The sequence below is a fragment of the Myotis daubentonii genome, chromosome 19 (assembly GCF_963259705.1).
Source record: "Myotis daubentonii chromosome 19, mMyoDau2.1, whole genome shotgun sequence".
Lineage (NCBI taxonomy): Eukaryota > Metazoa > Chordata > Mammalia > Chiroptera > Vespertilionidae > Myotis > Myotis daubentonii.
The window spans coordinates 14,358,620-14,384,296 of record NC_081858.1 but is presented as its reverse complement, the minus strand read 5'-3'; the positions used below and the strand labels follow the sequence as shown (position 1 = coordinate 14,384,296).

The following is a 25,677-nucleotide window of genomic DNA, read 5'->3' as shown; positions in this document are numbered from 1 at the left end:
GGAAATTCTGGCCCGCCCCCAACGCGTCATCGACGAGCAGGATGCAAACACATTTGCCCTGAAACGCTACGGTCGGTGGACATCTTTACTTTGGGCAGAGAAGCCTATTACTCTCCCACAGGAACTCGAGGAAAAAGAAGCCATCTCACCTTAAATTAAATATATTTATACATCGAATGAAGTTGTCAGTTTATTATTTCAATATCACCTTAAGTTAAATATATTTATACATCGAACGGAGTTGTCAAGTTTATTTCAATAGGCTCTCGGTCTACTTCGAAGGCGGATGAGTAGCTTACTTCCGCCCGAGTCTTCCAGGTCTGCTGCATTCTGGGTAGTGTAGTCAATAAGGAAAATGGCCCTAGTAAATTCGTCTAGGGCGGGGAGGGGTACTATCAAAATGTAATTTAAAATACTTTTTAAAATTCCTCTAGAGTGGAAACAAGTTCAAAAAATGTACTTTATTGTTCATTCCGGGGAAACTTTAGACCCTGGAGCTTTTGCTTGGCTTTTTCTCCTTTGCAACCCAGCCCTGTGTTCGGCACCTCCCCGCAGGCTGTAGTCCGGAACTTCCGGTGAGACTTCCGGGACGTCAGAGCCGAAGCGACAGCGGCGGCCGCAGTCAGAAGGGCGAGTCGGCTGTAAGGAGAGCGAGTTCGCGGGCTCGGGTCGTAACGTTCCCCGGCAGAGCGGTGTCTGCGTGGCAGAAGTGCCACCATGGTGAGCGCGGCAGGGCAGGGCCCGGGAGCTGGGGCCGGAGTTGGGGAGGAGGGTGGTTAGGGCCCGGCGAGGCGGACCTGACGGCTGCGGAGATGCCGAGTCACCCGGCCTAAGTCAGGCCCGTCTGTCCGTCCGGGGAGCCTCGGGCAGGAGCCGGACCCCTGACTACAAACGGTCGCGGGTCATCCCCACCATTTCCTTTCGTTGAACTCGAGCTCCTTCCGTGTTCGTGTCCACCCATGGTTTTCGCAAGTGGTAGACGTTTAACAGGTCCCGTGAATACCGAGTCAATGGGAAGCTTGTTGTGGGGAGAAACAAAAGGAGGGGCTTTCTAGGAAGAATACCCGGGGGGGATCCCCGTGAGCGGGAACACTCCGCTCTTGCCCCAGTTCCTGGAGCCCAGTACCTCCTGGGTCAGGCCTGGGTGGTGGTCATGCCTTCGGCTGCGTAAGCGATTCAGTAAACATGACGGTCCTAGCTAACCTTCGCTGGTGCTTTGCCCGATACACAGCTTTTATTTTAACACCTGCAGTCCCTCCTTACACCTTACCTCATTTAATCCTTACAGTGTCCTTGCAGACAAGGATGATGAGTATCGTTTCCAGTGGTTCTCAACCTTCCCAGTGCCGCGACCCTTTAATACAGTTCCTCATGTTGTGGTGACCCCCAATTTCATTGTTACAAATTGAACATAATTAAAGCACAGTGATTAATCACAAAAACAATATGTAATTATATGTGTTTTCCGATGGTCTTAGGCAATCCCTGTGAAAGGGTCGTTCGACCCCCAAAGGGGTCGCGACCCACAGGTTGAGAACCGCTGGTTTTAACCATGAGAAAACTTGTTTAAAGCGGTCACAAACGTGGGGAGTGAAAATTTGAAACCGAGATTGGCTAGCTGGCTGCGAAGCTCAGTCTAATTACTACTGAACAGCATTGCCTCAGTGTCGCCTGTTCGTTCTTGTAAAAACCAAGGAATGATGATTAGATTTTATCCTGAGTGTGTTGTTGTCGAGTCATACTTCCATCCTCAAGTTTATCCATTTAACAAACCTTGAATACTTGATATGTGGTTGGCAGTGTGCTAGGCTTTGGGGTTATAAAGGAAAGTAGGATTTGGAGTGGGGAGCAGTGGGGAGGAGCAGAAATTCGGGTTCCTGAGTGGGTTGAAGGCCGGTTGGTATGGGTGTTAAATACCTCGCACATTTTCCTGTTTCATGTCGCAAAGAGAAGAAATTTCTTAGATGGGGTGGTGTACTGAGAGGCGCTCAGGGAGGCCCCCACTTTTCTTCCTTTTAGCCCAGAAACGCTTTCTTTTGTTAGGTTTCTGGCCAAGATTTTGTTAGACAAGAGTTCTGTTGGCTAAAAGAAGAGCCAAAGGTTTTAAACTACTGTGCCAGAACACAGGGCGTGAAGAATCATTTGAGATTTATATTTGCATCTTAGGAAGATGGCTGATTCAGTTTGCTGCGTTTGATAACTACCTTATCAAAAGATGGCTTTCCCTCTACTTAATGTATATTTGGAATCAAGTCAAGAAATATTTGTCTATTTTGAGATTTCTTTATTTTTTTAAATTAAATCTTTTATGTTGAAAGTATTACATAGGTCCCCTATTTTCCCCCACTGACCCCTTCTAGCCTGCCCCCACCCCTGCCCCAGGCCTTCACCACCTTATTGTCTGTGTCCATGGATTGTGCATATTGCATACAAGTTTGGTTGGTCTCTTCCCACCTACCCACCCTCCCCCACCTTCCCTCTGAGATTCCAGTCTGTTCTATGCTTCTTTGTCTCTGGAATTTTGAAATTTCTTAAGAACTTGGGGTAAAAACAAATCTTCACCATTTTTAAGTGTACAGTTGAATAATGTTCCCATTGTTGTGTAATGGATCTACAGAACTTTTTTATCTTGTAAAACTGAATCTATGTTTTAAACAACTCTCCATTTCCCCCTCGCCCCAGCCTCTGGAAACCAACATTCTACTTTCTGTCTCTTAGGAATTTGACTATTCGAGGGACCTTATATAAGGGGAATCAAACAGTTTGTCATATTGTGTTCAGCTTACTTGACTTTGCATATCCTCAAGGTTTATTCATGTTATAGCATATGTCAGTATTTCCTTCCTTTTTAGGGCTGAACAATATTCCATTGTGTATATACCACGTTTTCTTTATCCATTCATGCATGATGGACATTTCCGTTGTTTTTACCTCTTCGCTATTGTGAATAGTGCTGCTCTGAACATGGGTACAAATATCTCTTCAAGACCCTGCTTTCCATTCTTTTGGACATATACCTGGTTGTGCTATTATATTCTTTTTTTTTTTAATGTCATAATAATTGCAGTACTTTGAGAAGACTCCAGGTTGCTGTGTCACAGCCCCCTCGTCAAAAAAAAAAAAAAAGGAAAACACCGTGAAAGCAAAAATAGAGAAAAAATAATTAATTCAAAGTTTAAATATTCTGTGGGGAAACTTCTGAACAAAATTAAGAGACAAGCGCCCAGCTGGTGCGGCTCAGTGGTTGAGTGTCATCCCATGAACCAAGAGGTCACTGGTTCAATTCCCGGTCAGTGCACATGCCTGGGTTGTGGGTTTGATCCTCAGTGTGGGGTGTGAAGGAGGCAGCCGATCAATGATTCTCTCTCATCATTGATGTTTCTATCTCTCCCTTTCCTTTCCTTTCTGAAATCAATAAACACATATTTTTAAAAACACATTTTTACTGAATTTTAGAGAGAGAGGGAGGGACCTCTTGGTTCCTGGATGACATTCAACTGCTGAGCCACACCAGCTGGGCTCAACTCTCAACTCTCTTTTTTTAAAAAAGAAAGAAAGGGTGGAGACAGATTTTAGGTTCACTGTAGTACCGAAAAGTGCTTCAGGCAGACCGCTGTGGTCCATCAGGATTTGGGGAGTCTATCTTGTTCTTTGACAACATTTAGCAGCATTAACTACCCTGATCTGTTTTGGCTTTTGATGAGAACAAATGTGTCTTTGTTCTGTTCTAACTCTGGCATCTCTTTTCTCCTTCTAGTTCTCTTTCAACATGTTTGACCACCCAATTCCCCGGGTCTTCCAGAACCGCTTCTCCACGCAGTACCGCTGCTTCTCCGTGTCCATGCTTGCAGGGCCTAATGACAGGTCAGATGTGGAGAAAGGCGGGAAGAGTATGTGCTTGTTTTTATTTTGAATAGTAACTTTTATTTTGAATAGTAACTTTTCCTGCCCTCAGCCTGCAGTGCTTATAGTCTTCAACAGTTCTTATTTTACGTGTGTAACAGTAGCTAAAAATATTGCTTGTTCCAGATTTGCTGGGGTGGGGTCCAAATTATGATTAGATTTAGGGCTAGTAGCCATTCAGTTCCCCAAAATAAATGATAGCAAGTAAAATTCGTTATGAAAGATCATTATTAAATTCTGGCTACCATATAAGTGTCATCTAGTACTTTTTAAAGATTAACTGCAACTGCATTTTGATTTCTGTCCTTTTTATTTACTAATATTTTTTAAATGTTCTTTCCACAGTAATTATGCCACCCTCAGCCCTCGATCAGCTCAGTAAGTATTTTCTACATGACTTGAGAACTGAGGTAATATAAAGATGGATGCCATGTCTGGCCAGGAATTGTCCCTGGAATATGCACGCTAAGCTGGGAGAGCTGGGGCCACAGATGACCCGGTGAAGTGGCCCTGGGGCCAGTGAGTATCCAGCTCCAGGCCTCTCCCCTGTGAAGGGGATCTCCCCTGACGCGCCCACTGTTTTTGATCCCATCAGGACTAAAGGACGGTTGGAGCATCCGTGTTTGTCACACGGCCTGGGCAGTTGATGCTGTTGCTGGATTCCCTGGGTTTTCTCCTAGAGGGCGATGGTCAGCTCCCAAGAGGGAGCTGTGTGGCAAGGCTCTCATCTCCAGCCCAAGCATCTTTCCTTGGCTCCAGGCCATTTCTCCCCCTCTGCCTAGTACATCTGCGCATGTCAAAAACACAGTCTTCTGCCCCAGAAGTGGTTCCTCTCACTGGCTCCTGCCTCTTTCCCTGGCCCCCTCAACCCATAAGAACAATTTAGAGACTTCATACCCCGGCTCCTCTCCGCCTGGACACAAAGCCCTGAGCACAGGCACAGTCATTGCCGATTGCGATTCCGTGGTGTTTCTGGTGTGAATCCTCCCACCTGAAGCAGGCTTGGAGGCCACCAGCAGGAGGGTCCATACATAGTGTTCAGTACACTTGGAAAAGGGTGCCAGCTCTGGTGTCCCTCTGGTTTGGACTTGCACCTTGTCTAGCCTGGCTCTTGGTTCATGACTTGCCTCTGAAATTCAGTGACTTCATTTTTAAATGGGGACTCACGGCGCCTGTCCATCAGAGCTGCTGTGTGGCAGGAGCACCTCTTAAATAGTGCCCTATGGTGTGTTTGTAAACAGCCTAAACCCAGGTAACACCAGTCAGAGGCATGAGGTGGTAGCCTTTAGCCAGCAGGGCTTCCCCAGTGCCAACAGCAGCAGTAGCCGTATCCAGTGGGGCCTTTCATCCTGGCCTCAGCTCAGCCAGTGGGTGGATGGAGCTGAGCGGTTCACATCCTCAGACAAGTCCCTGTAATAGCAGAGGAGGGGTCAGGGCCCCCAGAGAGCCTCCCTTTCCATTTGAGCTCACCCAAGAGCTGAGCACCAGTGTGACCCTGGCACAAGTGGCTGAGAAGAGACTTAGGGGTTGGGACTGTAGTGTTTAGATCAGTGCTGTTCAAACCTTTTCTGTCGTGGGAGAAACTGTCCAACTGAAATCTATCAGCATTCAAGTCACTCTTTGTGATATGCAGGGGTAACACCCACGTCCACCACTACCCCTGCAGTGAGGAGCCACTTCTGGAGCTCTCCTTCCCTATCTGTGGTGTCATGCCCGCGCTCATTTCTTGGTCTGCTTTATCAGAATTTTTAGGGAGATCCCAAATGAGTCTGCCATACCTCCTGACTGCTGACCGAAACTTCTGTTGCCATGTCTTCCTAAATCGACAGGCTAAAGTGGGCCTCAATGGTTAAGTCCCCGACCTGGGCCAGTAGCCTAGGTTGAATCCCAGTGTCATGACTCCTGGGCCGTGGGTCCTGGGCATGTTGCTGAACCTGCGTTCTTTTGTTCCCCGTAGATAAAATTGCAAGGGCAGTACCTACCTCACTGTTCTGGGAAGACTGAGTGAGGGCCTGGCATGTGACAAACACTGTCACTATGTCAGTCTGTCCCAGTCCCTGACTCTCCTGGGTTCTGGTTTCCATTGACAGCTTCTCCTTTCTGTGCCCCCTGCACTCCTGGGTCAGGCTGCCAGCAGCCCTGTTTGCCTGCCTATGGCTCTCTGTGGGGATGTACTGTGTCGTGACCCTACTGAGAGTCCACACTGCTGACTGGTGTCAGTCACCCTCCATGGTATCCCACCCAGCCTCCTCTCCCGTCCACTCCATCCCTTGTACCCTGCTCCAGTCTCACCTAATGGTCAGCCATTCCTGAACTGGCTGGGCTCCCCTTCCCTCCATGCCTTTGCTCAGGCTGCTTCCCCTGCCTGGAATTCCCTTCCTGGCCCTCCCACCTTGGCTCACCTGGAGGACATCCTCCAGGAGCCCTGCCTCCCGCCTCCTCCACCCCTCCCACAGCACCACGGGAGGGTGCGCTTGTGTTCTTTCTTGGTTTGCTCACTAGAAACCTTTGAAGGTGGCAACTTTGTCCAGCACATGGTTGACACTTTAATTGTTTGCACATAAATGAGTGAACATGCCACTTTTTAAAATTAGAATTTCAGAAAATCACGAGTGTCGGCTGCTGCTGAGAATTTGAGTCACTGAACACTTCCCAGTTCTGTGTTCTCGCAGGGAATGTGGGGTCGTGTGGGTGGGCAGACTCTGAAGGGCGAAGCACCACACAGGTCTGAGGACCTGCTCTGGGGGGCAAGGCTGTGTGGAGCCACGGTGGGTACCAGGAGGCCGCTTTTTAGGGGAGCATGTTGGGGGAGCAGCGTTTCTGTCCCTTGCAGGAGCTTTGTCTCATAACCTCTCTTGTTTCTAGGCCGACTCAACATTACCTACCCCATGCTGTTCAAGCTGACCAACAAGAACTCGGACCGCATGACGCACTGCGGGGTGCTGGAATTTGTGGCTGATGAGGGTATCTGCTACCTGCCACACTGGGTGAGTGGGGCTGTCCTGGTCTCTGGAGAGTCTGTGAGCCTGTCTCGGGTGGGACCTCAGTCAGGGACACCATCCCGCCCAGCATGTGCAAGTGTCTTACCCCAGATTCAGAGTGAGGGAGGGCATTCGGAATATCCTTTTCTTTGTTAATTGCTCAACTGGTAGCCTAGATACCACAGCCGTGCCATTTACCTGTGACCTCCTGGGTAAGGCTTGTTCACCATAATGAAGCAGGAGTATATTTGAAATGATCTAAGTACAAAATTTTAGATTTTTATACATTTTCTCCCCATTTTCAGTAGTTTGTCCCCCAGTTCTGTTGCAGCGGTTATGCGTTTACTCTTTTGCCTATAACTGAGTCTTTAAAGCACTCAATTTTGTTGCTGTGAAAACAAACCTTCTCTAGAGCTCTTAGGCTTTCCCTTAAGCCTTTGTCCTTCCTGAGGGCTGGGCGGAGCCAGCCTCTCCAGCACAGGAGCCCTCCATTCCCTCACACCTGCTGCCTGGCCTCTCGTGGTGTTTCCCAATCTTGGTCCCACAGGGAGCTCTTACACCTCAAAGCCCAGACCCAACTTGCTTTCCAGCACTTGCCTCTTGGTGCCTCACTCTCTTGTGTATCTAGAGGTCCCTCTTCTTGGTTTGGGGCCTTATCCTGCTAATCCAGTAGAGCAGTGGTTCTCAACCTTCTGGCCCTTTCAATACAGTTCCTCATGTTGTGACCCAACCATAAAATTATTTTCGTGGCTACTTCATAACTGTCATGTTGCTACTGTTATGGATCATAATGTAAATATCTGATATGCAGGATGGTCTTAGGCGACCCCTGTGAAAGGGTCGTTCGACCGCCAAAGGGGTCACGACCCACAGCTTGGGATCCGCTGCAGTAGAGCACTGTGGGTGGCTGAAGTGTCAGACCGTGACAGCTTCCTGAGGTCACTCTGAATCTGCAGAGACCCCTCTATAGAAGTGAGAGAAGAGGTGGTGATACTGGGACACACTGTACCTCAAAGGTTCTCTGCTACCCATAGACTTGGAGTTTGGGTGGCCCCTTGTCTAGGTTCTTAGACCACTTTGGATCAGAAAACTAATTGAATCCTTTTTTCTGAGAAAAATCACATCCCCTGGTTAGATAGCCTCTTTAGGTAGCATGGAGCTGCTGGCCTGTCTCTTCCTGAGCTGGTCTTCTAGCTCCTGGCAAGAATAGGTGTTTGCCTGGGGTTTCCCAGGTGTTGCCGCTGAGTCAGCCCCCATGCTCATGCGCTGTGTTGGCTGACTGGCTGGCTCCATCTCATCTCAGGCTCCCAGGCTGCTTCAGGGTGGGTCAGCCTGGAACAAGGTTCCACGAGGCCATCTGAATGTCAGTCTGTAGCCTGCCCAGCGTATGGGTCATTGACGGTCCTTGATTTCCAGAAGCCTCATGAGGCCTTCTTTTTCCTTTAGATGATGCAGAATTTGCTGTTGGAAGAAGGGGGCCTGGTTCAGGTGGAAAGTGTCAACCTTCAAGTGGCCACATACTCCAAATTTCAGCCTCAGAGCCCTGACTTCTTGGACATCACCAACCCAAAAGCAGTGTAAGATGGGTTCTTCTGGACAGAAGAGGGGTTTGCTGGCAGACGGTCTACAGGGCGCTTTGTTGAGCATGTGCCTACTTTGAGGAGCACATACTTATTGTGATTGGCATTGTAATTTGAGAATAATGACGTTTAGCCAGCACATCTGCCATGACTCCTGGACAGTGTGCTAGATGCTCTGTGGGCCTCTTCTGTATGCTCTCTGTGTTCTTCTTCATGTGTTCACCCTTCCTTCAGGTGAACTATGACACCTAACCCCAAGCCCAGTGTGTTCTGGTGGAAGGGAGCCAGGGGGTCTGCCTCTCAGCTCCCAAGCCTCTGGTGCCCATAAACTTGCCACTCAAGCTTAGGGCTTTTCACTCCAAACCAGTGGGGAGCATTGGTTTAGTTTTCTTTCTCTTAGAAAGAGGAAAGCAGAGGTTTTAGGTTCTAGTGATTGTGTGTGTGTGTGTGTGTGTGTGTGTGTGTGTGTGTGTGTGTTTTCTCTGAATAATAGCCAGATGTATATGTTCATAATTTAAGGAGTGACCATTGTGGGTGAGGGATGTGCTGTGTGTGGACTACAATAGTTTGGAGGCCCCAGTTTGGCTCATTGAGGTCATGTGATAGAGTGGTCACTCTATCTCCTATTTGTTTTTTAAAATGCATGTTTGAAAAAAATACAGATAAGTGGACAGTAAAAGAAAAGCTGCCTCCACCTGTCTCCCTGCACACTCTTCCCACGCAGGAGCTCAGGAGCAAGTTGTTGACAGTCATGTCCTATGTGGGTGGGCATGTTGAGCCATCTGCTGACTGTGTCTGTGGACTGGCGTGTTGTGCCCCTTGCAGCTGGGTCCTGGACATGCAGGAGTGCTAGGCTCTGCTCATAGCAGTCAGTGTCCTGGGGCAAGGTCTGGTCCCTTGTCATTCAAAGCTCTGCTTGGAGGTGCTTGTCTGACTGTCAGTGCCTAGGAGTGAGGCCTGCATCTGACCATAGTCCCTCATGATTTTCTCTGGGGTTTTTACATTTTTTGCAATGCATACTTACTGGATTGCTTTCAGAAGCAGTTTCTCTCGTAGAAAGGGCATTACTTTCATCAGCTAGAGTCAACCCAGTGTTCCCTTGTCTGGCTGATAGTCTGGATAAAGGAAGTCAGCATAGAGCAGAGAATACGGGGGGTGTCCAGAGCAGTGATGGGAGAGCCATTTCCATCCTCAGAGGCTGATTGGATTGGGTCTGACAACTTGGGTCCTTAGGAGGCGTCAAGGGCAGGGTACTCCTGAAGCATGGCATTTCACGCGAGGAATGAAGACAGCATCCCACACAAGGCCCTTTTCACAAAGTTGCTGTCACCCTGGAAGGATTTGTGACCAAGAAAACTGAACCTAGACAGCCTGCCTTTTCCCCCTCAAACTCTGAGAGCCTCTCTAGGACAGCGGTTGCCAACCAGTGGTCCGTGACGTCCGAAAGGTTGGCAACCACTGCTCTAGGATATGCCATGTGGATTCTGGAGCTATAGTTTATGTTTATGCCTTGACAATGTGTGTCTGCAGATTAGAAAACGCATTGAGAAACTTTGCCTGTCTGACCACTGGGGATGTGATTGCCATCAACTACAATGAGAAGGTAAGTGTGTCGGCTACAGGGCCAGCAGGGCCAGGAGCCCAGCTCAGGGCAGGTCACACCTAAACAGGGCCTGCAGTGCCATTCGGGTATTTGAGTGGGGTTCTTTTTTAAGCACTGTATACTTGACTTTTGTCCACTAATTGCTGCCTACCGTTTGCTTTTTAGAGCCCTATACTAATAATTCAGCACCTAAGTTTTGGTAATTGATTTATTACATTAATAGGTGAATAAGCTGCCCTAACCGGTGTAGCTCAGTGGATAGAGCGTTGGCCTGCGGACTGAAGGGTCCCAGGTTCAATTCCGGTCAAGGGCATGTACCTTGGTTGCGGGCACATCCCCAGTAGGGGATGTGCAGGAGGCAGCTGATCAGTGTTTCTCTCTCATCAATGTGTCAAACTCTCTATCCCTCTCCCTTCCTCTCTGTAAAAAATCAATAAAATATATTTTTTTAAAAATAGGTGAATAAGCTTAACATTGTTATCCTTTTGTTTTGTTAATACTCACCAAGGATATTTTTCCTTGACTTTTTTAGAGAGAGTGGAAGGGAGGGTAGAGACAGAGAGAAACAGTGGTGTGATAGAGATTGGTTGCCTCCCACATGGGCCCTGACCAGGGCGTAAGGTATGTGCCCTTGACCAGAATTGAGCCTGGGTCCCTTCAATCCTCAGGCTGACACTCTATCCACTGAGCCAAACTGGCTAGGGTTTGTTATACTTACTAATCACATATCTGTGTATCATGGTTGTGAGCCTGCCAATTATGCATCAGTTAGAAAGGTCTGCATTGCACCTAAAATCTCAGATAAGCCCTTTGCTGGGCTGTCAGAAATGAGCCAGCCTAGGACCTTGTCCTTATGATTTCCTCCATTGGAAGCAGACAGGCCCTCCTGGGGCTGGCCATGCGGTGCGCTCCAAGTGCTGTGGAGCACCTGGAAGCAGAGCCTGGCCACATCCTCTTATGTTTTCTTTTACTTTGGTTTTCTCTTAGCTCCTCTGGGCTTGTCCATCTTGACACAGTCTTTCAGGTCTGAACACCACTTAGGTTCATCTATGATTCCATGCTTGTTAGGTGTCTGGATCTAAACACTTTAGCTGTAAAGTGAAATACCACACTTCATCTTTCATTTCTCATTCTTTCATGCATTAGTGACATGAGTTCCCATGAATTCACGACAGCATCCACTTACCCATTATTGGTGGAAACATGTCTGAGGAAAGATAAAATAGTTGCTAACCCTATTGATAGGCCATCCTAAAACAGGCATGGAGCACAGTGATGTGAGTACCTTGTGTCCACTGTGACAGTGACCAGGATTGACCCTCACAGAGTTGCTGTCAGGGTCGACCACCTAGTCCTCAGGAGTGACCAGCCCTGGCGTGCCTTTCCCTGAGGCCAGCTCTTAACTCCTTCACACACTCTCTTGTCCCCTCATGGCCTGGGGCCCTCATGCATGAACAGGAGTCTGTGTCTCATCCAGTCTCTTCCTGTAGAACCAAGAGGACACTTACTCCCTTGGTGTCAGTGTAGGAATCCAGTGTTCTCCAGTAATTTCCTTCTATTTGCAGCATCTGATATTGAGAATCCTTACTTTTCAATTTCTGAGTCTTAAATCACAATTTTCTATAAAACTAAGAAATAATCCTATTGACTTTAGCTTTGTGGGGAACATTTTAAGTATTGTCTACATTAACTGAATACTTTATAAGCTTCCATAATTAATTGCAGGTAGCCTTAATGTTATTGTTCTTTATTAAGGTAGTAATGCTGAATATAACTAAAAAGATGATATTTTTTGCACTGAAAGGGAAGGTGAATTACATAGAGTTTGGAAATATAGAAGACTAGGTACTCTTAAAGGACCCTTTTGATAAAACCCAATTTAATCAGGATAAAACCCAGATTATAAAAACTAGGTTGGCAAGAAATATAAGAAGTTTTCAAGAATCTCTCAGCAGGGCCATCCTGATGGCAGATGATATGGTAGGAGATCTGAATCAGAGACTTCCACGTTAAACTGGAACTCTTAAAGGGGCCATAATAGACCCAGAGGTGGGTGTTATCCTCATCCCAAAAGAAGGGACTCATTCTGTTTGGGAAAGGCCCCGTTTATTTAAGCCCTCAGGACTGCTAAAGATTGAACAAGCAAGCAGGACCTCATAATACAGCCACTGGACACACAAAGCAGAGACAACAAAAGCAGACTTAGACCCTTAAGGAAATCAGCATTGGGATTTTCAGTTGTAAATATGAAATAATTATGTGTAAAATATTCAAAGAAATTAAAAAGTGGAATTATAAAATTTATTAAGCTACAAAAGAAAAGAAAAAACAGGAAGATTTGAAAAACAAGAGTTAAACAATAGCTGACAAAGAATGAAATGAAAGTTAAGTCTGGAAAAGTGACTTAGAATTCTGCACTGAGAGGCAAGGTGATAGAACATATGAGAGTTTAAGGTATTGGAGATACAAAGAAAGTCAAACATGCTCTGTAAAAATCCCAGCAGGAGAGAATAGGGGAATGGAAATATTGTAAAGAAATAATAAGTGAAATTGTTTTACAAGTAGCCATCAGCCCATAGTTACAGGAAGTATGATGTACATCAAACAGGAGAAGTTACAGATATCAAATACCAGATATAGGGAGGTGAACAGAGAGAAAATACGATACTTCCAGGAAAAGAGCAAATAGCAACCATTTATAGTCCCCAAATAGCAGAATATCTTTAGAGGCTGGGAGAAAGTAACTCACCAAGCCTTCTTTAAAGAATGAGGTAACCACAAGACTTGAAACCAGGGGGGCAGTGGGCAGCAGCAGCTTGTCCCAGGCTCTGAACCAAAAGCAATGTTGAAAAAATAGATTCCACCACTTTTAATGTATGTTTTTACATACTTGAGATTATCCTAAACGTGCAGCAACATACTGGTTTAATTTCTTTTCTCTTGGCCACATTGTATGCCCCTGGTGGCTATAATTTATATATGAATAAGTTTTGGCTATATACTATTCTTAGCAATGTTGGAATGAGCATTCTTAGAGTTTTCTCTCTGCATATTTAAGCTAATTACTTACTTAGCATTAATTCCTAGGTGTATACATTCTGGGATAAGGTTATGAGTGTCTTTTTCAATTTGGTTCATAATTCCCTTGTCTGATTTGAACTACTTTTAGGGAGTAGCTTCTGTTGAGTGATGTCCACCCCCATGGCCTTGTTGTTGCAGTAAGTGGTGTGGCTGAGGAAGGTGTTGTGGAGGTGAATGATGTGTCTGCAAGAGCCCAGTAGGGAGTCACAGTAACAGTGACAGTTCCCAGTGCTGCCATGAAACTAACCAACTGATTTCTGTGTTCTCACAGATCTATGAACTGCGGGTGATGGAGACCAAGCCTGACAAAGCTGTGTCCATCATCGAGTGTGACATGAATGTGAGTAACTTTGCTGCTCATAGTGCGTTCCATCTGGGGGAGACGGGCATTTGGTAGCACCTGTAGGCCAGTGCCCCAAGAGGATGTCACTCACACAGTCCCTAGGACTGTTTGGGTGAGAGAGGAGGAAAATGCTGCCAGAGCATCCTGAGGCCGCGGGCCTTGTGATCCTTTTCAGGGCCAGTGGAGGTGGCACAGTTGCCTCCTGTTCTGAGATGGCTAAATCTACTGGCATCTCAGGCCTGCCAAGAAGTGCATCTTCTTAAACACTAAGGAAGCTCAATTTTTAAAAATATTTTTATTGATTTTAAAGAATAAGGGAGAGGGAGAGAGAGAGAGAAACATCAGTGATGAGAGACAATCATTGATCAGCTGCCTCCTGCATGTCTCCTACTGGGGATCAAGCCTACAAACCCAGCGTTTGCCCTAGACTGGAATCAAACCCAGGACCCTTCAGTCCACAGGATGATGCTCTATCCACTGAGCCAAATCAGCTAGGGCAGGAAGCTCAATTTTTTAAAAAAGCTAAGGAAGGCTATTCAGCTCCCGAGTAGAAAGGAACTATTGGGATGCTCGATAGTTTGGTGGCTTTACAGACAATGATGCTGAGCAAAAAAGGGCAGTCCCAAATGGTTACAAACTGATTCCATTTTTTGTTTTTTTTGTGTGTGTATGTTAACCTTAACCTGAGGATATTTTTTCCATTGATTTTTAGAGAGAGTGGAAGGGAGGGAGGGAGAAAGAGAGAGGGAGAGAGTGAAACATTGATGTGAGAGAGGCACATCGACTGGTTGCCTCCCACATGCGCCCCAACTGGGCCCAGGGATTGAACCTGCAACCCAGGTATGGGCCCTTGACCAGGAATCGAACCCACAACCCTTCGGTGCACAGGCTTATATTTAACCACTGAGCCACATTGGCCAGGGCTGATTCTTGAAATGACAATACTTCAGAAAGGGAGGACAAAATAGGGGTTACAAGGCACCCTGGGTGGTGGAGAAAGTGGCCAGCAGAGGTGTAGATGTGGATGGGATGTAGAGAGAAAACATGAAGGGTTCCTGTGGTGCTGGAACTGTTCTGCATCTCAACTGTGGGCCTACACTGGTGATAAAATTGTGAGAACTTACACACACACACACACACACACACACACACACACACACAAAGTGAGTTCTTGTAAAACAGGAATTCTGAATAGTGTAGACGTCGATATCCTGGTACCGATATTATACTATAGTTTTGTAAAATATCACCATTGGGAAACTGGGCAAAGTGTACAGGGCATCTTTCTGTGTAGGTTCTTAAAACTGCATGTGAATCTACAGTTGCCTCAGTTACAAACAGAAAAGCTAAGGAATCCTAAGTGCCAGCATGTCTCCCAATTTTCCCTTTCGCCTTGGAAACGCAGGTGGATTTTGATGCTCCCCTGGGCTACAAAGAACCCGAAAGACAAGTCCAGCATGAGGACTCCACTGTAAGTTGTTCCTCCCTCCCAGCCTGGCAGGTTTGGCCTCTTTGATAATAGTTTTGGGGAACGTGTCCTGGTCTGTCCTGACTGCCGGCCAGAATTTGGCCTCTACTGCTGCTAGTGTAGCCACATTCCCTGCTTTTCTCCCAGCCCTGCTCCCAGGGGATGGCCCAGCTGTTCTGGTGTGGAGACAGCAATAGAAATGAGGGGCCCAAGGGAAAAGTTGGGGTATCCCTGCTGGGAAGCTTATCTCTCATTTTTCTGTCCCATCAGGAAGGCGAAGCTGACCATAGCGGCTATGCTGGAGAGCTGGGCTTCCGTGTGAGTACCAGGCCACGTGTTTTACTTCCTGTGCTCCTGCCGTGCCATCTGCTCCTCCCAGCCACTCTATAACGCTCCATGGACATCAGCAGGGATTGGGCCTCTGGGTATCTGTGCATACATGTATCTGCCACTCTGTCAGTTCATAGCACTTGACTTCCACTTTCTCATGGAATCTTCCGAACAAATCTGTAAGGCAGCCACAGCTTTTTCTTCTTTTTAAAATTCTAACCTACCATAAAGTTAGAATAGTGCAATGGACACACATATACCTTTCACTTAGATCCACCAATATGACCACATTTGCTTTATCTCTAAGAATATGTTCTTCTTTTCTTGGCCTACACTGTTTAAAAATAAATTGCAACATGACCCTTCAGCACTGCTGCCAGCCCGACTCCCTGGGGAAAAAGGGATGACTAGTATCAGGGCACTGGGAGGCAATGGAGGACAGAAAGCTGAGCTCTGCGGCAGTTGCAACAGAGGGCTTAGTCCATCCACAGGGCCCCAGACTGGTTCCGCAGAGGCCAAGGCCAGACCTTTTAACCTGTCATTGGCTATTGGCTACTGGCTACCCCTGGTGGTTGCTCTTGGGCCAGAAGACTCCCTTCATCTCACTGCAGTCCTGAGACGGAGTTCTCAGCTGCCCACACTTCAGCAGCTAGGGAGGGAGGGCTTCATTCCTAAGGGGGACTGGGTGGCACCCCCCAGAACACATCCCTGCAGCAGTCTCAGCAAAGGGCATACATGAGCTCACTCTCCTGCTTGCCTGTGTAGGCCTTCTCCGGCTCTGGGAATAGACTGGACGGGAAGAAGAAAGGTGTAGAGCCCAGCCCCTCCCCAATCAAGCCTGGAGACATCAAAAGGTGGGTCTGCCCTGTCTCTGCTCCAGCCTGATGCTTCATCATCATCTAGGGAGGGTCTGTGCCAGACCTCTGGGGTGGGCAGCCTCACTCCAGTTCTGGAAATAAAGCCCGGCTCAAAGAATCTAGCAGAGTGGATGAAATCCCCTCCGCCACCCCCACCAGCTCTCCTTGGGGGACTGGAACATGACAAGGAGTTGCTGTTTCTCAGTGGAAGTGTATCAGTATCTTCCCTCCAGTCCAGCCTCCACCGCCTCCAATGGCCCCTCATCAGATCTCTCTCCTACTTAAAACCTTTCTAGTTCCTATCTAATCTGTTTTTTCATCAAGTCACAGTATCTCAGCTTCCTTCAAACAGGAGGCAGGAGCTGCCTCACAGATGTGTTTGTGTTTGGTCCGGGCACTCAGAGCAGATTCCCTGCTCTGGTGGCAGGGATGAGATGTGTCACCTGCCATATGTCACCTTTCTACTATATGTTGGAGCAGAAGAATAATGCTATAATGGATTTTTTACCCACTTTCTGAATTTGGTACAAGTGTACCCCTCCAAGGTTGGTCTGTGAGGCTGGAGGATGGATTTGATGAGGGCTTCCGAAGCCCCTAGGTGACCCTTCACTGCAGGCTAGGTCCCAAGTCTGAAGGCCCCTGCCCATTTGCCTTCTGATGCTCTCCTGTAGGGATGCTGGGGAGCACCAGAGGGCTGGCCCAAGGCCGGGGTGGTTGACAGCCGCATACCTCAGAATGAGGATCACCAAGAGGACACACTTCCTCTCTTTGGCTTGCCTTCCTCTTGTTTGTCAAAAGAGAATTTGAGTCTTTTTCTTCTGGAGCTAACATTTCTCCTCTTCCATCTTTACAGAGGAATTCCCAATTATGAATTTAAACTTGGTAAGATCACTTTCATCAGAAATTCACGTCCACTGATCAAAAAGGTTGAAGAGGTGAGTTTTATTTTTTAGTGATGAGTGGGGGAATTCTTTCCATTTTGAATCAGGGTATTTCTGTCATATTTTTTTTCATTCCTGGGGCCCTCCTCCCTCTGGTGGCCGGGTTGGCCTATTGAGGCTGTGTGGAATGTGTGGGGCTGGGTGTAGAGGTGTGTGTTCCGGAGCTCAGAACCTTCATCTTCTGTAGCTAACACCACTGGTTGACTAACAAGAGGAATGCATGAAAGATACCTGTTTTTGAGGGTTCAGAAAAAACAAGCCCTCTTTCTGCTGGTGGGAGACTAGCTTACTAAGGAATTCCACTTCTAGGAAATATCAAGCTGTGTGCAAACACATTAAGCTGGTCGCCACAGCAATTTAAAATACTGCAAACCTAGAAGTAATATCCAGTGGTAGAGACTGCCTCTCCCACGTGATGAAATTCTCTAGGTTTTAGAATGTACTAGATAAGAAATCCATTGTCTTGAGACTTGGGAATTACGTTTGAAATAGTTTATATAAGCACATACAGAAAAGTGACTAAAAGTGTTATTTTGGGGTGGTGGAGTTCCAGGTGACTTTTCTTTTGGGGTGTATTTTATACTTTATATATAGAAAATGTGATGCTTCTGCAAAAGGATATACGTTCACCCTTAGAATAAAGGCAGTGGTAAACACATAGTTGTGATTGTGTGGTCATGTGTTCAATTCAGTTGATTATGATTTGTATTTATATTTCAAAAACATTTCTTATTATCAATAATGGGGCGTAAGGAAGATGGATGGTACATGAGTCAGCAGAATAAAGCATTTTCTATAAACCTCCAAGAAGTTTCTGAAAAAAGTATTTTATCTTCACACAGGATGAAGCTGGAGGCAGATTTGTCGCTTTCTCTGGAGAAGGACAGTCATTGCGTAAAAAGGGAAGAAAGCCATAAGTTAGCCGATTGGGAAATAAAACACTCAATTGCAACATAATGGCTTTTAGTTACTGGCTCTGACAGGAATGAAACTATTGCAAAGGATGCTCTGTCACTTTAGGTTTGTTTAGAGCTACCTGAGAATTGTCTGGTTTAGTCTGGAAGTGGGATGCAGGACTTCGTGTTATGTACTTGAATTGGGTCCCATAGGCGGCGGCCTCACCACTTCTTGCTTTCAGCCCTTGGGAGCACTCCCACTGACCCAGCAGGAGCTGAGTTCCCCAGTTCCTGATAAAAATCAAAGGAAGGGGTTGAATTGCTCTAACTTGTGATGTTCTTTTTATTTTATTTATCCTTTCTTTTTGTGGATCTGTAGCTTAGATGTTGCCTTTGGCCTAAAGAAAAGTGGTTTAAATAGATTTGTGCTCTATAAATAGTTATTCCATTACTCTGGCTACAATTAAGTATTTGAGGATGGGTTTTTCTGTTTTTATTTTACTTTTTTTAACAAAAGAACCATTCCTCAGAAGGAAAACCTGATCTGAAAACATTTATACTTTCAGTTTTCATTTCAAAATAACTGGCTCCATGAATCTATTCTATTGGGGGGAAGGAGAGAACAACAAAACTTCATGGTGAAACACAAATGTGAATATTAGAATAAATAAATGCTAAAGATGGTCCTCTTTCTCCTTCCCTATCTCCCACTCTCAGTTTAATGTATTATCCAATGTTCTGCTGGCCTGCATATTTTGTATTGGTCTCAGATCCTCACTTTCTATAAAGCGAGATCTTTTGACATGTTAACCCAATTATTCTCATCTCTTTTGTTCCTTGAGAGTAATTCCAAATTAAATTTTCAAATAAAAACAGGGAAAGACTAAAACCTGGATTGCCTCTAAATGTTTGATTAGATGTCAACAGGGATTGATGCTTGGGCCACTGATCAGGAGTTGGAGGAAGGCTTGCTTGCAGGTACCCCTCATTCCATAGTGCTGTTAGAAAAGAACTTGGGGACAGGGGAGTGGCTCCTGGACAATATATAGAGAAACGAGGCTCTCTGACCCCTGGGGTGAGGGTGGTCAGGCCCAGATCTCCCCTTGTACCAGGTCTCCTCCTGCTTGTAGGCAAAGGGTCCTCTGAACAAGGCTCCTCCCAACACGCAGAAGAGGAAAGGTTGCACCACACCAGGACAACAGCCCAGGGTCCACCCATGTATCCTCAGAGAATGAGCACTGAAGATTGTCATGATGACCAGGGCTGTTCATGCATCATGGTGATGGATGTGGTTTCAGAAGGCACAAGGTACCACTGTGACCTCCCTGGCTCCACTTAAGGCAGGGGTGGGGAACCTTTTCCCTGCCAAGGGCCATTGGCTATAACATTTGTGGGCCATACAAAATTACCAACTTAAAAATTAGCCTGCTCTATTTGGTCAAACATTTAATTAACTCACACCTAAGGCCTTGGCAGGGCCAGACCAAATGATTTTGTGGGTCTTATATGGCCTGTGGGCCAGATGTTCCCCACCCCTGACCTAAGGAGTCTCAGTTTCACTACAGAGGTAGAAGCCCTTGGTGGGTAGGCAACCTTCATTGGCAAGATCACATTGCCTGACATTGTCATTTTATGCATAATAAAGACGCTGGCCCTGGGTTTTTGTCTTCCCTAGGTATCACCTACTATACATGTAATGAAATCGCTGGAGGCACCCTCCCCTGCCTGGGCCAGGGTTGGATCCAATTGTGGGTCTCCTGGTGATACAGTGGGATCACCTGGAGCAAAAGTCCTGGTTATTACTGCTGTACCCTGGTCCGCAACCTTATTGTCACAGTGTCTTCTCCAAGCTGGGTCTGCAAGCCAATCTGGCAGGACTCCTGATAAAATTGCAGCTTTCTGAACCACCTGCAGGGCCTCTGACCCAGTCTCAATCATAGAAGGGGCCCAGTAGCCACCTTCTAAGGGGCTCCCCTGCATATGATCAGGTTGGCATAGGCTGGGGAACCATTGCATTGGTACTGCAGGGTTTTCTGTCTCAGGAAAGCTTTCACTCTTAATCAGATATGCAAGCGGCCCTGGACTTGTACGCCAGGCCACTCGCAGCCTCCATGCCTCGAACCACCCCTCCTCTGTGCTCAGAATGCCCTTCTCGCCTCCACTTCCAGCCTGAGTTCCCTCGGGAGGTTGTCCCGCACCGTAGATACCCTACCCCTCCACACGTTATGCCCAGCCAACCCCCGTTATTTTGTGAGTTCATCTCCGTCCTCGAGAGGTCACTGCAGCAGTAGACTCGGCAGCTTCGCGGTGGCTGCTGCACAGTGTGTGCTAACGACAGTAAGCCCGATCTTTGAGATTTGTGAAATAATAGCCGCTGAAAAGAACTGGCCTGACTGCAGACCCGGGCGCCCACGCAACACCGGGCGGAGCTTTCTTACCCGCCGGGCACGCCCCCAGCCCTCTGGGCTCCACCCCTCCCGCCTGCGCCCCGCCCCTCACGGCTGCTATTGGCTGCCGCACCCGAACGTCCTGTTGATGGGCGTGTCTCAAGGAGGTGGCGAGGATTTAAATCGTCAGCTCTCTGAGTTCCTCGGTGTCTCGCGCGGAGCTGGCCTAGCGGGTCTTCATTGGTCATTGGCTAGCGGGCTGAGGAAGGCGGGTTAGGTGCTCGCCGTAACATGGCCGACGGCGGCGGCTGGCAGGTAAGTGCGGTGGGGGCCAGGGACCTGGGGGGACCTCGTCGGACCGTGTGACCGCCTTAAGCGAGGTCTCTCCCGGGAGGATCCGGGTTGGAGTCCGGAGCGGTTGGCGCTGCGGCGTCCGGCTCAGGCGCCCCTCTCGCCGCAGCCGCCGCGCCCCTGCGAAGCCTACCGCGCCGAGTGGAAGCTCTGCCGCAGCGCCGGGCACTTCCTGCACCACTACTACGTCCACGGAGAGCGGCCGGCGTGCGAGCAATGGCGACGCGACCTGGACAGCTGTCTGGAGTGGGAGGAGCGCCGGAGCGCGGAGGCTCAGGTGCGCCCGGGAAGCCGGGGTGGGTGGGGTCGGAGGCGCTGAGCCGCCTGGGCGCCTTAGTGCACAGGCCACCCTTGCCCCCGCTCCAGGTCCCGGGATTTGGGAGAGCACTGCTGAGGGCCTTCCTCTTTGTGTGCTTTTTTTCTTTCGAGAAATACCAAAAATTAGTCTATCAACTGGGTTTTCAGACTATGGAAGACAAAGAGGGGAGTGGAGAGTGGTTTGAGAAGACAGTGTCAGGGTTGTCAGCTGACCTGCAAAGGAGGTGATATTGCTGAGCCCTGAAAGACCAGGAACCAGCCTTAGCAGCCTTTACCCAGTCCCAGGCGTTACTTAGATGAGGAACAAGGTTCAGAAGGAGGGTGAGCTGCGAGGGGTTGGGTATGAGGCTGCAGAGGTACCAGGGATCTCTTGGGCCTTTAAAAGGAGCTTAGATTGTAGTCTAAACATGCGCTAGGAAACATGATTTGTTTTATTTTTTTTATATATTTAAATTCAACTTTTTTATTTTTATTGTTTTCAGAAATGACAGGAGAGGGAGAGAGAGTTAGGAACATCAATGATGACAGAAAATCATTGAACAGCTGCCTCCTGCACACCTCTAACCGGGAATGGAGCCCACAACCTGGACATGTGCCCTTGACCGGAATCAAACCTGGGACCCTTCAGTCCGCAGTCCGACGCTCTATCCACTGAGCCAAACCAGCTAGGGCAGCATGACTTATTTTATACCTTTAAAAGATCAGTGTGGCTGCCAAAGTGGGAGAGTACATTAGGGAGGGGCACAGAGACCAGTAAGGAGGTGGTTCTAGTTGTCCATCCATCCAGCAGATACTTGTCATGTTGGGCACTCTTAGGATACAGGAATGATGAGAACAGAACACCTGCCCTTTAGCACCTTCAGTCTAGTCTAGACTACAGTGGTGCCTTGGAGCTGTTGTGGGTGGGGAGATGGAGAGAAGCTGTGAGGGTGCAGTGCTCATGGGGAAGGGGAGCCTGCGGGACTGACTGGTGGCTGCTTCAGCGTTGTTAAATGTATGTTATAATTGAAGCAGACAAACTGATGTGGAAACAAAGCTACCATATAAAAGGAAATGTCTAATAATTCCATACCTAGTAAGTGAAGTCCAAAAAATGAAAGAGATAACTTACAGCCTATATGACAAGAGACTAGTAACCTTTATATATGTCTGAGCGCTTATATCAGTAAGAAAAATTGGGAGGGTTTCAGAATAGAAAAGTAGACCAAGGACACAAAGAAGGAATTCTTTAAAAAGGAAAACCAAATGGCCTGGTATAGAAGTTAAAATGATAACAGGTGGTTTCTGCCTAGCAGTATGTCAGGAGTGTTGATAGGGGTTTGGAGAGTCGGGGGTCCTTGTGCATTGTCGGTGGAGTGTAAGGCGTTCTGATTGTCTAAATGTCAAATGCATACCCTTTGACCCGGTTTACTTCTGGAAGTTTATCCTAGGGCAGTGGTCGGCAAACTTCGGCTCGCGAGCCACATGCGGGCTCTTTGGCCCCTTGAGTGTGGCTCTTCCTAAGCCTTAGGAGTCCCCTAATTAAGTTAATAACAATGTACCTACCTATATAGTTTAAGTTTAAAAAATTTGGCTCTCAAAAGAAATTTCAATCATTGTACTGTTGATATTTGGCTCTGTTGACTAATGAGTTTGCCCACCACTGTCCTAGGGGAATAATTGGGTAAACAGAACATAGTTTAAAAATTAAAAATGTCCATTTTGTCACTGTGATAGTGCAAAAACTGAGTGTCCTAAATTCCACTAATAGACATTTCACCAAATAACTTCTTCCACACCGTGGAGTATTACATAGCCATTAAAAAGAATAGATAACATATTCTGGTTAAAAACAATAGATAGCAACATATCCTGGCATGGAAAGATGCCTCAGTGAAAAAAGCAGGAAGTATACACTAGCCACTAGAAGATTCCATCTTTAGGGAAACCTGTGATGACTCAAAAATTTAGGCCTAGCCCTGACTGGTTTGGCTCAGTGGATAGAGCATCAGCCTGTGGACTGAAGGGTCTCAGGTTAGATTTCAGTCAAGGGCATGTACCTTGGTTGTGGGCACATCCCCAGTAGGAGGTGTGCAGGAGGCAGCTGATCGATGTTTCTAACTCTCTATCCCTCTCCCTTCCTCTCTGTAAAAAATCAATAAAATACATTTTAAAAAAATTTAGGCCTAAAATTGTGTTGGGGAAGCTGTTCAACTTCACCTCAGGGATGGAGGTCTGAGAGTCTTTATATTCTACTTTGAATTTCTTACCACTTTTTACCAAGAACAGAAACATCTATTTGAGACAATAGAGCTTAAGAAGAAGACTGAGAAGGTGAAGTTAATATGTGTAGAGGCCAGCATAGCCACCTGGCAAGGAGCCCCCTGACAGTTGTGATGTGCTGCCCTGTGTTCATTTGAGGAGAGTGGCATCTGAGGTCTGGACTCCTACTCCCTCCCCATCCAGGGCTCCCTGGACAAGCATCTCTTGCCTGATCTTCCTCCCTCTGGCCACTCTTTCTGACTCATATCTTCTTCCAGCCAGCGTTAGGAAGTAAATCTGATTAGGTCAACCAAGGGCATCCAGCTCTGAGGCCAAGAAGATATTTTTTAAATTTCCTCAAATTATGGTGATCTACACAGTAGTTGACTCTTAAACAAAATAGACTTGAACTGTGTACCTCCACTTACTGTGGATTTTTAAGTGGACCTGTGCCCTTCAAAGGTCAGCTGTATTTTCCACCCATAGTTGGGAATCCATTTGTGCAGAGGGCAACTTAAGTTACAGATTTTCAATTGTGTGGTGGGTTGGCATCTGTAAACCCATATTCAAGGATCAGTTGTCATTTTTCACAATAGCTTGGGAGAAAGTATGATCTAGATATGTGTGTGCTAATATGGGACCATCACCAAGGTGTATTAGATGGAAGTAGAGTTTCAGAGTAGTATGTACCATACGCTGTTTGTCCATCTGTGTTTGGGAGCCTGCTGAGGAGGAGGGGGGTACAAGGGCTATGTGAGGTGTGAAGTGAGTGACCGGGGTCTTCCTTGCGCAGCGATCCCTCTGTGAGAGCGAGCGTGGGAGAGTCCAGGCTGCAAGAAAGCACACCCTAGTGTGGACCCCGAGACAGAGCCCCCCTGCAGACTGGCATCTCCCTCTGGAGGACAAAGACGAGTGACAAGCACCCCTACACGGCTTCCTGCAGTCTGTTTGAAGTGAAGCTATTGCACGGCCCTAAGGACTCCGCTTGGCCCAAGTATTCCAGTAGGTACCTGGGAGCTTCTGCCTGGCTTGGAACACGGAGCTCAACGTCTCCAGCACTACTTGCCTAACCCTCACCTGCGTTCAGAGTGCCCCACTGCTGCCATGCTCTGGGAGACAGTTTTGTCCACTGCACAGCTTCTGGGAAGCCAAGCACCATTGCATATTGCTGTGAACAGCCAGGTTGGGCTGTCTCATGCTCTCCTACCAAGGACATTAGCACAGGAGATGGCCATCCTCAGGTCTAGAATTCTCAGGTAAACTTTTGAGTAGTAGCCCTGACCCATGTGGACATGTAGAGTTAACTAAAGGGTTGTGTGGTCACGAACACCTTGTGGGGTCATTTTGTGCCACCCTGGTTGGGTGATGACCATGCATTGCCAGCCACTGGTGCTCACACTTGGCTATGGCCCACTCGCTCAGTTCCTCTGCAGACACAGGTGGGGCATACCTCTGGACCAGCAAGCTGCACCTTCTAGGCTCACAGGAGGTGAGATTCCCGTTTTTCAGAACTGCACACAGCTACAGAATATACCACCTTGCATAAAAAGGGTTCATGGACTCTTGGCTGAAGAAACCCAAACCCAGGACACATGGAATTTTGGTCTGCTTGCCTCAAAATTTTTAGAAAATGTGGAATATGTCAAAAGCCATTTTACACATTAGATTCCAAATAGGAGCTGAAAATTAATTCAACAGTTGAGTTGTTGAGATTGTTAAATTTCACATCTGACGTACTCCGACTGTGTTGAAATGAGGTCGTAATCCAACATGACCTTGTGAGGACATGGCCAATAGGTGGCCATCTACAGGCCAAGGAGAGAAAAACAACCCTGCTGGTAACTCAGTCTTAGGAGTTGTAGCTTCCAGAACTGTGAGAAATGTGTTTCAGCCATGCAGTCTAAAAGGCATTTAGACCCCACAAGGTGTTCATGACCACACAACCATGTAGTGGCATTTAGTTCTGGCAGCCCCAGCACACGAATACAGTCACCATCCCAGTGTAACAGCAATTCAAACGAGTGCTCAGCCCCACTTGTCCCACCCTCCTGTGGGACACAGCAGTTTTGTTAATTAGTGTGTCTCCGGCTTGCTGCACGCTCTTTAGCCTCCCTCCCCATCTTAAAATGCTAAGCTGGTCCTGCTGGTGATGTGAGGAAGTTCATGTGTTCTGTCTGTCCCACCTGTGCAGACAACACAGAGCATACAGCCTGAACATCCTTCACCTTGTTTCTTGCCTCCTGCTGGGGGGGAGATGGTCTCAATCATCCTTTCCCCAGTGCCTGGCATAGGGGGCGATGGGGACATTTGTAATCGTGTAAACAATCAAAATAAAGTGAAAATAAAATTTTTTAAAGGAAGAGCAGCATATCTCACCTCTGTCCATCCTCAGGTGAA

At 47.3% G+C, this 25,677-nt stretch overlaps 2 protein-coding genes across 2 annotated transcripts; both read left to right on the top strand.

Annotated features, from left to right (window-relative positions):
* The first annotated feature begins 591 nt into the window (after window positions 1-591).
* UFD1 (ubiquitin recognition factor in ER associated degradation 1) lies at window positions 592-18,872 on the top strand. The gene is made up of 12 exons (XM_059676942.1): window positions 592-720; window positions 3,758-3,890; window positions 4,249-4,281; window positions 6,769-6,890; window positions 8,331-8,461; window positions 9,995-10,067; window positions 13,420-13,488; window positions 14,897-14,962; window positions 15,230-15,277; window positions 16,055-16,143; window positions 17,000-17,081; window positions 17,930-18,872. Exons 1-12 carry the CDS (start codon window positions 718-720, stop codon window positions 18,002-18,004), a joined length of 924 nt encoding a protein of 307 aa, XP_059532925.1. The 5' UTR covers window positions 592-717; the 3' UTR covers window positions 18,005-18,872.
* Window positions 18,873-20,528: 1,656 nt separating this feature from the next.
* On the top strand, window positions 20,529-25,640 carry C19H22orf39 (chromosome 19 C22orf39 homolog). The gene is made up of 3 exons (XM_059676943.1): window positions 20,529-20,685; window positions 20,831-20,998; window positions 24,074-25,640. The coding sequence occupies exons 1-3, from the start codon at window positions 20,662-20,664 to the stop codon at window positions 24,194-24,196; spliced, it is 315 nt and encodes a 104-aa protein (XP_059532926.1). The 5' UTR covers window positions 20,529-20,661; the 3' UTR covers window positions 24,197-25,640.
* Window positions 25,641-25,677: the final 37 nt, after the last annotated feature.

Excerpts from the sequence above, each read along its gene's own strand:
- C19H22orf39 (XM_059676943.1), top strand. The coding sequence starts at position 20,662 with ATGGCCGACGGCGGCGGCTGGCAG. Across the intron at positions 20,686-20,830 it reads CCGACGGCGGCGGCTGGCAG|CCGCCGCGCCCCTGCGAAGC; the intron begins GTAAGTGCGGTG and ends CTCTCGCCGCAG. Across the intron at positions 20,999-24,073 it reads GCCGGAGCGCGGAGGCTCAG|CGATCCCTCTGTGAGAGCGA; the intron begins GTGCGCCCGGGA and ends TTCCTTGCGCAG.
- UFD1 (XM_059676942.1), top strand. Across the intron at positions 6,891-8,330 it reads TCTGCTACCTGCCACACTGG|ATGATGCAGAATTTGCTGTT; the intron begins GTGAGTGGGGCT and ends TTTTTCCTTTAG. Across the intron at positions 17,082-17,929 it reads TGATCAAAAAGGTTGAAGAG|GATGAAGCTGGAGGCAGATT; the intron begins GTGAGTTTTATT and ends ATCTTCACACAG.